A 12,186-nucleotide genomic window follows, 5' to 3' on the forward strand; every position below is an offset into this window, starting at 1 on the left:
GGGATCTTGTGATTATGATTACCTGGTATATAGATCAGTGACCTTCTAATGTTTATACAAATGAGAAAAGAAATCAAGAAATATTGTATTTTGTGGAAATAGATGTTGAAAAATATGTTTAAAATCAGGTGGTAGGTTTAATGTAGGTGACTGTGGAATATGTTCAAACAACTTTGTACCTGCAGAACTTGTACAAAATAAACTCTGCTTCGAGTGCCATTGTTTTTCTGAAAACATGCCTGACAATACATGTTCTTACTGCCATCAGACCTAGAAACACAAAAATGGAATAATGGTCAGAAGTCCAACAAAATTAGAAATAATCGATTAGTCCTTGGTTAGCACTATAGTACACAGCAAAACATGTAATAATGTCAAATTAAAGTTTGTTCTTACATACAAAATTTTCCAAAGTTCAATGGAATATAACTTCATCAAAATTAAAGAATCATAAATTCCAGGTAAAATGCACATCTACATATCTTACATTTAAGTTTCATGAAATTTCATGAAATTTGGTGTTGTAGTTTTAAAGGACAACTTACAAAAATGTGACAGATAGGGCAAAAACAATGTCACCCCACCTTAGTGTGGTTGGGGGTAGGGCAACATAATTATTTACATATTCCATTTGCCTTTTGAAATATGAAGAGTATGAGTAAGAAAGTAACACATTGGGTCACAAACCTAATTGTTGTTAAATCTGGACACCTTTCACCACCCCATTGACACCCTCAGAAGACATATGAGGTCAGTTTCCAGAAAATGGTAACAATCCAAATAAATGAGCATCAGATGCAAAATTACTTGCTCTCAATCAAAAGAAATACGTTTAAATATTTACCTGTATCTTTTTTTCAAAGAACAAAATATTAAAAGCATACCACCAAATAATTTACAGTACCTGAGATCAGACTGAACAATTGTCTTCAGTATAACTGAACTGGTGTATCTATAATCTTGGCCACAGCCACCAATCAATTTCTCTTTTGGCAGGTAATGGGTATAGATGGTTTCATATAAATACTCTTGTCTGTTGAAGATAACAAAGGTGCTTTATGCAAATATCATATTTCAATTATCAACCTTAAGAAATTAGCTATTTTTCATAATTAGCACAAATAGCATTATTCAAATTGAAAATTGCATACCTTGGTGGGATAGATATACCATAACTCATACTGGTAGTTGATATTGGACAGCAATAAAAATTATTTATCACATATGCCCAATCTACATAAAGCTACATACCTAATGTAAAATAAAATTAAATCAATATACTAACCACTCCCTGAGTGGAAGTATAAAAAAATACAAACTTATATTGGAAGTTTAACAATTCAATTGTCAAAAACAAAAATGACCATATTTTTCCCACCTGCCTACCTGACTGACATTCACTATTCTATATCTAAGCCAATTTCACACAACTGCAATAAATTGCCATTGTTCAAATGCCTTTTTCTTAAAATTGTGAAGATATGTTTTTGACTAAGAATAAAGACTACTGTGAAAGTACTTGAATTCGTGAATACCAATTTTCGTGGACAAGGAAAGAAACACAAGTTTATGGATTCTTGAATTCTTGGTTTTGAGGTTTTCAGTATACACATTAAAGGAAATTTCCTTTTCATTTGTCTACCCACGAAAACCACGAAAATTGGTACCCCACGAAAAATTGTACTTCTACAAGTATTAGAAAAAGTCAGAATTAATATCATCCAAACCTTTCAAAATCTGACAATAGATCTCTGTTAGGATTTATGCTGATTTCCATATTAATCCAATCTTCAAATGATACCTAGAAATGATTGAGAAAGAAATATAATTAAAAACACCTAATTTAAACTCTGAATGAACAGACATGTTTTTATAACAGCCTTGAATGGACAGAACCTGTCTAGTAATATCTCTGAATTAACTAAAAACTGTCTAATCAAAACTATGAATGACCAAGAACTTTAAACACATAATGTTTAATTTCTAAGAAACAGGAACTGATTACCCTTCTGGAGTATTTCAGTTTGGTGGGGTTGGTGCTGCTTTTCTTTGAGTTTTGTGGGGTCGGTGCTGCTCTTCTTTGTTTGAGTTTTGTGGGGTTGGTGCTGCTCTTCTTTGAGTTTTGTAGGGTTAGTGCTGCTTTTCTTTGAGTTTTGTGGGGTTAGTGCTGCTCTTCTTTGTTTGTGTTCGTAACTTTCATATTTCTTGTTATTTGTCTTTGTGAGTTCATATATTTTCAAACATGGTTTTGCCCATGGATTTACACTTTTTATTATTCCCATTGTTGATTGGCAAATTGGTATTTAAGATTTACTTATCTTTTAAATTGATTAAAAAATATCTTTTCCTTGATAAATAGTTTACAATAACTACATTATTAAGTTTCAGAAGTGATATTCTGATATAATTACAATGTAACTTTATGTAACAGTTAAAACAAAACTTCAAATTAACATTTCATTCTGAACTACTTGTATTTGCAACCTATGACCATAAGTTTTTCCACAGTATTACATACATATATAGATTTACTGATCTCCTTAAACTGATCAGAATTATTGACATAAACAGCTATCCTCAATTCTGTTGAAGAGGACCTTTGTTGTCCCTTTTCTTCTCTGACTTCAGGTAATAATCTTCTAGACAAAAAGAGAAACTGCAACAAAAAGAGAAAAAGAATTCATGTATTTTCTAGCAGTGCATCAACAACTTGTATACCATATAAATTTTCCATTCCAAAGGTTTTTATTATTGCAAAGGTAACCTGAAAGGCAAATGTAAATTCACAGTTTCAAAAAGCAGTATGTCAAAGTATAAATCGTATGAAATGCATTGCAACTTCAACATCAAAGGGAGATAACTCACTTTTTCCCTATCTTTCTATTGAAACTTAGAACTAGCTTTTCTGTATCCTTTGACAGTTCTATGACGAATGAACTGTCAATGTGTCTTCAATAGACCATAAATGTTTTTTCAGAGTATTATCCATCATTATTTTTTTCAATTTATCCTGATTCTTACAGATTTTAGCAGTTCATAAAACTGGTGATAATATTTTTTTTTTAATAGAACCAATATAAATACCTTCTGAATAAGAACTTGTGGATATATTCTATTAAAATCTTCTTCCATCAAACAAGAATGATCAACTACAATAAACACACAGTACAAATACGCTGACATCAACCTGAAATACAAGAAAATTATCTTAGTTCAATACAGATAAAAATTCAAGGTGGGTGCAAATCAACAATTTTCCATACACAAATACCATGAGATCTCTGACTGAAGTTTTTATTTTATACATTTAAGAGTGATGCAGATCCTTTGTATAGGCTTTCTTTATAGTTAGTGACAGCAAATTTTGCCACTTCCTTAGTTAGATCCTTTTTATGGGCTTTCTTTATAGTTGTGACTAGTGACAGCAGATTTGCTACTTTCTTAGTTAATATTGCCAACAAATTTCATTTTATTTAAGCTGAAAGTAGCCGTCATTTTTGTAATTTTTCGCTTCTATTGAAATATACCTTAACTCTGAATTATTTCTACTAAATAGTACTTTTCCTGTATAATTTCATTTGGTTTCCTACAAATAAAATGCATTAAATGCATGAAATAGGTGTCTGTATATATTTATTGTCTTGTAAGACAAAAAATCAACCTAGATTTTGTATGCATGACTTCTGGTGACCTTAATCCGTGCATGTGCTGTAAGGGTCGCTTCTTTAATAACAAATCTAATTGCAGAGCGAAAGTGGTTATTCAACAGCAAGGAAGACCGAAGGACTCAAGCCATAGAAGAAAAAAGTTTGAACACAACCCAAGGATCCTTTGTATATTTACGTATTGTGATATAATGTGGCTCAAATATGGTCATAATTTATTATTATTATTATTCATTGCTATTTTTTTACAAAAGTTAAAGTATTTTTAACCCAGGTGAATGTCATGTTGGCAATCTTTAAAAGTAAGGCGAACAATAATTAGATCAGAGCTATCAATAATCTCTGATTAAAAAAACGTTTTCACAATATTCTGTAGGTATTATCGACATTTATTGCTTCACTTGCATTACTACTAACTTATTTTATTGAATCCGCAAAATTCAGTAGAATCAAAACTGAACAAATTTGGCAGCTAATGCAGCTTTAAACATAATATTCAAAATTTAAGGGTGTAGGTCAATATTCATGAGTGGTGCTAGTTCATTCAAGGTTGGAGGAGCTCCACCCTTAAACAGACAGTGGTGATCCCTGATTATCATTCTTCAAAATCACCATAATTTGAACTAATATGCTCAAGTGACAGAATTTAAAATTACAATTTACAGTAATCTACTGTTGAGAAGAACTTAAAATTACTCACTTCAGAGTTGTTATCATCTGCTCAGATGAGTTCATTGGTATGAGTGTCCATAGTTTTTCTGGAAATAATTGTGACCTTCTGCAAAAATCACTATTACAGGAAGATAATTCAACTTCCCCAAAGCTTGCACTTTTAATTGAGAAATATGCCAGTAGAAGAGCAAGTCCTGTGATATGATGATCTTCTAAATTGTCTGCCTAGAATGAATTGAAAATGATAAATATATGTGTAGTAAGTAATATTAAAACGAATACAAATAATTTTGACATAAAATTAATATACTAAAGAAAGTAATTACTGTGAAAGTACTTTACCGGTAATAAGTGGATAACAATTTTTGTGGATTATGGAAGAAACACAAGTTTGTGGATTCTTGAATTTGTGGATTTGAGGTTTTCAGTAAACATTTCAATGGGATTCTCCTTTTCATTAGGAACCAAATTTTGTGGTTTGGCCTACCCGCAAAAACCACAAAAATTGGTACCCCATGAACAACAGTACTTTCACAGTATAAAAAATGATAAAAATCAGGTGGCAGTGACAATGATTTTTGATTATGTTTTGTGTTACTTATCACTGCGAGCATTTAATAAATATAAGATATTTATGACCATGCTTGGGTTAAAGAATATACATACCTGGTTAAAACAAAGCTTCAATATTCGTACATACAAAGGTTTATGTAGTATTCGTAAATCTGATAACATATCTACAACCTGAGCTGCCCATGAACAGTCTGGTTTATCAACAGTCAGACAAATAGGGCTCACTTTACTAAACAGGTTCAAAATGCCATCTACAACCTGAAATAAAGAAAGACTAACTTAAAATATCTAAAAAGAAGTAGTATTTAAAAAAAAACACGATTCTAATCCTAAAAAAGTTTTCTAAGAATTCTCCCATACAAAAGTATTCTTAAAGATGTTGTTTGTCATTCTTTCCATTGACAAAGCTGTTATGAAAATCAAATATTGTCATTGTATGTTCTATTTAGACTTTATTTCAAACCATCCTATTTTATTTGTATAATGGCTATATCAAGTAAATTGTTAAAACTATAACTTAAGATCTACATTGAGGAGAAGTAAATACAACATTTGCCTAGTTACCTTTAAATGTGTAGCATTGAGTTGAGGTTTATCTAAGTTAAACCTCAATTTTCTGTCAATAGCAATATCTTCAGGTTGTCCTACCAAACAATTTATTCTGTCTTTCAATACTGAGATCAACTCAACATCTAAAATTACATAGATATATAATAATTAAATTCAAATTTAGTTGGAGAACTAAATGAGAACCCTAATGATGACATGTTTGGACCTGCATCATCATCATATATTTGTCATCACAAAAGTATCCTCCATATGTATATACAATCAAACCTTGGTAGCTAAAACTCAAAGGGAGTATTGAAATGTGTTTGAGTAATTGGGAGTTCAAGAAATTTAAGTTCATACATTTCCAATTTTTTTCTTTTCTGTTCCAAGTTCGCTTTTATCGTTAAAAATTGCTTACTTTCTACTAAGTTTTGTTAGTTTGTTCTAGGATATATTTCATTTGCTTTCGGACAGTTATGTTTATTTGTGGACATTAAAAATGCTGTGTTTGCATTAAAAGAATTTTTTTTCAGAGTTTGCGTCAATAACTTGTTTTCATCTAATTTTCTTTAATGATTTCATTATGCCAACTTTGGTCAACTAGATTCAATATTTTATTAATGTCAGATTTCAACTAATTAATTAGTGATGACTTAAATATTTCATGTAATTAACTAAAATGACACTAATTAATGATAGGGTTTCAGTTTTTCAAGCCTTTTATTACAAAAGCTGACAAAATGGCTGACAAGTTCGAGTTACTGAGGGTTATTATGTAAGATTTTTTACCAAAAACAGACCACCTAGGCAGTTTGACTGTTCAAGAAATGCAAGGTTTAATATTTATATAGGAAACAAGAGGCTCCCAGGAGCCCAAATCGCTCACCTGGTTGAATTTTACCTTTCAAGGGCAATAACTTAAACAAGAAGTTGTCCAACAATTTTGACTCAAGAAAACTTTGATAAGACTTATCATAAGGATCATTTCAGCAAATGAAAGTTTAAATCTATCATAGTTTTCAAGACATTGGCTGGAAACTAAAAAAAAAACCCCAAAAAACTGTCATTTTCCCTTGTCAAGGGCAATAACTCTTATAAAGATGCATCTGACAACTTTTAAACCTGAGACTTTTGTAGTCCTAAAAATAAGGACTGTTTCAGCTATAGAAAGAAATCGGCTAAACCTAACGGTTTTGGAGATGTATGTGAAAAACTACTGTCTAACTCCTTTGTTCTATTTTTAGTAATGGTGGCCATGTTTTTGGATGGAACTAAAATCCCCAAATTGGTTCTATGCAGGATACCCCAAGGAACATTCACACCAAGTTTGGTTCCAATTGATCATGTAGTTTCAGAGGAAAACAGATTTCAAAAATTGACGACAACAGACGACAAGTGATGGCAATAGCTAACATGGCCTTCTGCCAGGTGAGCTAAAAAGTTACAAAGGTACTTTGAATTGCGGTGTTTGAGCCATCCCAGTTTGAGTGAGTAAGTGAAGTTTGACTGTAATTTAATTTGATTGATTATTCCTCATCTGGGCTGGATAGATTATTTTCCATAAAAAAGGAAATGGTACTGTGATGCCATTAATGTTGATCAGTCTGCAGTCCACAATTTATATAATATACCAAACAAGGCTTTGATGAAGGGACAAATCTTAATTTGACTTTAAACAATAAGAACTTAAATTATAAGGATTGTTTTCAATTTTTAACCGTGGTTCTTGAAGCATTGACTGCCCCATAGTTGATCATTTTGCATCACCTGGTCAAAAATTAAAAACAACTCTACAATAAACAAGTTAAAAAACTAGTGTGGCCTACAAATTACCTTAAGTATGTACTTATCATAACACACAACTTCTTTCAAATGAGAAAAATTCATGTTAAATGTTTCTTATTTAAAAGAGCAAATCTTCAATATGTTATTAATCACTCTACAAATAATGATTAAATGTTTTTTCTTTTAGTTTGATTACACATAGTAAGAGCTGTCCAAGACAAGAAGTTCAACAAGTCAATAATGTCTGTAAATAGTTGTCAAAATTCTCCATAATGTAAGGTGCAAATCTTCAATAAAACACTGTGCATAGTATGAAAAAAATGATTCAATACTTTTTCAGTTACAGAATTGGTAACCCCTAAGCAAGATAGGTGGGCTGACATAGTCGGGCAGTAACCTCAATGCTGATGACTCAGGTAAAAAGCAATTATAAGCTAGTCATTCTGCTTACACATGAGCTAACTGTGAAGTAAAAGAATCATAAGTTACCGTCAGAATTTTTAAACAATTCAAGAATTTGAATAGTTTATGAAGGACAGGATAGAGAATGTAAACTCTAAAAAGAAAAGTAATTGTTCTTCCCAACTTTTTAGAGAAAAAAAACCCCTGAAATTTACTGAGAAACTTTTGCAAGTAAAACCTATTTCTTAACTCAAGAATAACTTCTCAATTTCAAAATATGTTATACAGCTAAGTTTATAAGCTTACAATTTTTTGTTTGTTTTTTAATAATTTTCTCCATCATCTGTGTAATACGATGGTTAAACTGCTCCAAAGCTGATAAGGTCATTTCAATGTCATCATCTTCATCACCATCTATTTCTATAAAAACTCCTTAAAACAAGATATGAACATTAAAGTGACAATATCTTTTGAATGTGACTTTTATTTTGGTGACTATTGAAAAAAAATACAAATAATCATAGGTAAGTATTGTCACTTTGATTCAAAATAAGTGTCACCTCAGTTTATGATGAATTTCATATCAATTTAAAAAAAAATTTCTCTGGGAAACAATCAGTACTTGTACTTGGATGATAAGTGTCAGTCCCTGTAAGAATTAGGCAGTGGGTGTGAAATGGTATGAAAAAAAACCATTGTTTTGATAGTATCATTTGACTATTTGCACCATCAGAATCAAAGAAAAAAGACAATATTTTCCATATCATGTTGGAGCATTGAGTTATAATTTCATTGAAATGCACTGAATATGAACATTTCAAGGGCAAATAACTCTTGTCAAAAACCTGATTTTTTAATATTCTATTGGAAAATATCTGAGGAAAGCCACAGATCAAATAATGGTCTTTTCAAATAGAGAAAGTATCCTTGAGTAATATTACATTGTCAGATCAATGGGGTTATCACATGCATGTTTCTGATTTTTTCCCATTTTGCCTGATTCTTACTAACACTTGAACATAATGAACAAAAATGCTTTGTAACAACTGAACACATCTTTTTTTATCTTTCAATACATAATCAGTTTAGCATCTATTAATTTGTTGTTTCTCAAAAAGATCTTATGTGGATGTGAAGTTTTTGAAAAAAAAGTTGCAGATTAATGCAACATATGTTTAAACCTGAACAGTACAGGTGATTTGGGATTTAAATTTCCATTACAAGTTGAAAAAAATTGTTGCTGGATAAGAATGGACCAATCAAATAGACCTGGAATTTCCCACATTATTTGTAGAAATTCTCAGATATTCAAAAATATAATTCAAAACACAAAAACCTATGGTATCAAGAGAGACCAAATAGATTCTACAGCATTCCTTTCTTATTAGACATTACCTTGTAATAAATTCTCTGCTTCTTTTCTACATCCAGTTCCATAAGTCTTGTACATGTTTGGTGGAATCTTCTCAACCCTAGGAAACAAGAGCAGAAATGTCTAAATTTTAAAAAAAAATGAAGTTGCACGTGTTGATGGCTAGGCATACCAACACCTGTACAGATGATGATATAGGAGAGCAACCAAAATCTTTTAGAATGTATGCCTCATCTGTATGAAGCCCTGTATAAAAAAAAACAACAAAAAACAAATTAACATAATGCATTCCCGCCTCCCAATAAAAGGTGGATAATAATTTAAGAACTCTCAGAATTGTTAATACATGTACAGTGTTCATTGCAATCACATTAAAACATTACTGAAAGTGGCAAATCTGGAAACCAGGACCAACCATTGCCATCAATCAACTCTCTAATACTAGTTACCAACAGCATGAATAAATAATATTACTTACTTTTTGAGAGCTTCTATGAATTTCATCCTTATGTCAGGAATGTCAGGCAACTAAAATCAACAAAATTACTAGGTCTTAAATTAAAAACAGATGAGAATATATCCAGTTGGAATCAAGTGTGCCGAGTTTGAACTTTCAAGTTTAAAAGCTGATCAGAATTTTAAAGCATCTTAACCCTTACTGTCAAAAAATGACTATGTAAATGAAATTATGTTGTGTACAATAATTGTATACTTAACTAACTCTCAAAGCCCAAGAAATTTAACTTTTAAACACTAATATTTTACACAGCATGTAACTTACAGGTCTAGGTTTTAGTAAAGCAGGTAAGAACTTCCCTAAAAAGTAAGACTTTCTGAAGATGCTGTAAAAAACAAAGAAGATAATGTTAAATCAACAAGCTATTTTTCATTAGCAGTACTTTGAAATGCACAACTAAAAGAATTCAATGCAGAGACTATCTTCTACAAAGAAAACAATTTTAAAAGCATCAAAATTAACAAGCAGTAATTTTTTTTTATTTTCTCATGTTACTTAGTTATTTCTAATATAGCCCATTATAAAAAAAAATGTTTTCCCATGTGATGGTGTTTGTCGCCTGAATAAAGCTGAAATATTGCTGCTCGGGCATTAAACCCTAACAATCAATCAATCATTCTACAGAAATGATGGATTGATATTGACAGCCATGATGACATTGTTTTCAAGTTTAATTTCAGTTTTAGACTTTTAAATCACTAAGAGTACATTCACAAGTTAGTAAAATGAGAGTTGTTTCTAAAATAGAATTAATAAGATTGTTGCACTTTTATATATCAATAACTAAATGTGAGACGTAGGTGTTTAGCAGACAATGTGCTATTTTAAGAATAAGAGAAACACAACCTAACTCAATATGCCACACGTCTACAACCTCAAAGGCTATTTCAAGAATAAGAGATTCAGTACTTACTAGGCAGTTGATATATATTATAATTTCACAACTTTGAAAGATAGTTTAACTTGTGATGAGCACTGATTAAATCACAGCCTTCTAACACCACTCAATAGCTAGTTTTTGTTTTCAAATTTTCCAATTTAATATCCTATCAATCTTGAGGGCACTTTCAATGTGAATTACACTGTTTTAACGGATATTATATCAGCAATAACATTAATATTTCTAACATTTCAGTAGAACATAATTATCTTACCTGCATGCAAGCAAATAAACTTCCCAAAAAAACTTTTAATATCAGGAAATCATTCCTTATGCGTAATGAACATGATACCACAGTGTATCACAATAAATCTTATTCCTTTTACTTTTTTCCTACAAAGAAGTTAATTTTTGTCTGACATGAATAGTTTCACCTCATTATTTTGAGGCCTTTTACAGCTTGCTTTATGGTATGGGTTTCGCTCATCATTGAAGACCATGTGGTGGCTTGTAGAAAATTAACTGTTTGTTGCTTTACTTTGGGTGAATGGCTGTCTCATTTGCAATCATACCACATCTCCTATTTCTATACCAGTTAAGTTTAACTGTTTGTTGCTTAACTTTTGTGGATGGCTGTCTAATTTAAAATCATACCACATCTCCTATTCCTATACTAGTAAATGTATAAGATTAGTACCTTGCTTCCATCACAGCTGATGGCATTTTATTGTTAGTCTCAAATGCAGCTAATGCTTTCTGTACGTCTTCTTCTATCTGGTTCTGAAACTACCCATGAATAAAGAACAATACAGATTAGTGTGTAGCAGTTTTATAATCTGTGATGGGTACAAACAAAACCAAAAACACGTTTTTCATAATTTTTTTTTTCAATGGAATTATAATCTTAACAAGATATGTAAACAGTCATAAACAATGTGTTTTTTTCAATTTTTTAAATTTAAAAAAAAAAAAAAACAAGTTTATTGATACATGAATGTGTGTTATTTGAACATATAAGCAACTGAAATCAGGAAATAGGAAGTAAGAACACATGTAGCAAGAACCTGAAATGGAAGTGGTTCATAACAAAAGTATACTTTTCTAAAATACGTGACATTCAGCTATCATAAAAAAAAACAATATATGTAAAAAGGACTAATTCTCACTTTTGAGGATGATGAGCTGTCAGTCACTTCAAAAACTCCAACTTGCTCCAGTGGCTCCTAAATATGAATGGAAAATTCACATTGTTCAAAAAACATGAGAACATACACATGTAATATAATCAAAATGATATCTTTCAGCATCACCACAGACATTGAAAACTTACGATGACAGAATGAAAATACAATCTCCCAATAAAACAAATCTGACACCATGACTTGTGATTTTGTTTCAACTTCAAAACACAAAAGTTTTGTATGTTTTAAAGGATATTTTTATTCACTTAAACATATTAATCAGACTTACAGCCAACAAGTTGTCACTCCATCTTCTTTATTACAGAGATTGTTACTAAAATGTGGAAAACATTACATAAACACCTAGCAGTACAGGAATATGACAGTTTTATTTTAGGTCCTTTAAATCAGCCTCAAACCACAAACAAGAGGCTTCCAATAGCCTGAATCACTCACCTGGCTAAGTTTAAGCCTTTCAAGGACAATAACTCTAACAAGGAGTTGTCTGACCATTTTGACTCAGCTATGATAGGACTTATCACAGAATCATTTCATCATTTTGTTAACTGAAAGAATTTGGCTGAACT

General features: G+C 31.0%; 1 protein-coding gene across 3 annotated transcripts in view; it reads right to left on the bottom strand.

Annotated features, from left to right (window-relative positions):
* Window positions 1-12,186, bottom strand: part of LOC148616544 (Fanconi anemia group A protein homolog) — a 43,313-nt gene that overhangs the window by 11,810 nt on the left and 19,317 nt on the right. For all 3 annotated transcript variants that reach the window (XM_088583693.1, XM_088583694.1, XM_088583695.1), the window contains exons 15-28: window positions 11,585-11,641; window positions 11,116-11,204; window positions 9,803-9,863; window positions 9,500-9,549; window positions 9,045-9,121; window positions 7,956-8,081; window positions 5,475-5,602; window positions 5,004-5,168; window positions 4,366-4,562; window positions 3,085-3,187; window positions 2,519-2,656; window positions 1,728-1,801; window positions 905-1,033; window positions 180-270 (exon numbers count right to left, since the gene is read on the bottom strand). In XM_088583693.1, the coding sequence (XP_088439819.1) occupies window positions 180-270; window positions 905-1,033; window positions 1,728-1,801; window positions 2,519-2,656; window positions 3,085-3,187; window positions 4,366-4,562; window positions 5,004-5,168; window positions 5,475-5,602; window positions 7,956-8,081; window positions 9,045-9,121; window positions 9,500-9,549; window positions 9,803-9,863; window positions 11,116-11,204; window positions 11,585-11,641 (1,485 nt within the window). The remainder of the gene's footprint in view (window positions 1-179; window positions 271-904; window positions 1,034-1,727; window positions 1,802-2,518; window positions 2,657-3,084; window positions 3,188-4,365; window positions 4,563-5,003; window positions 5,169-5,474; window positions 5,603-7,955; window positions 8,082-9,044; window positions 9,122-9,499; window positions 9,550-9,802; window positions 9,864-11,115; window positions 11,205-11,584; window positions 11,642-12,186) is intronic.

This window comes from Perna viridis, chromosome 5 (genome assembly GCF_037379345.1).
Source record: "Perna viridis isolate PV_CMFRI_1.1 ecotype Kerala chromosome 5, ASM3737934v1, whole genome shotgun sequence".
Classification (NCBI taxonomy): domain Eukaryota; kingdom Metazoa; phylum Mollusca; class Bivalvia; order Mytilida; family Mytilidae; genus Perna; species Perna viridis.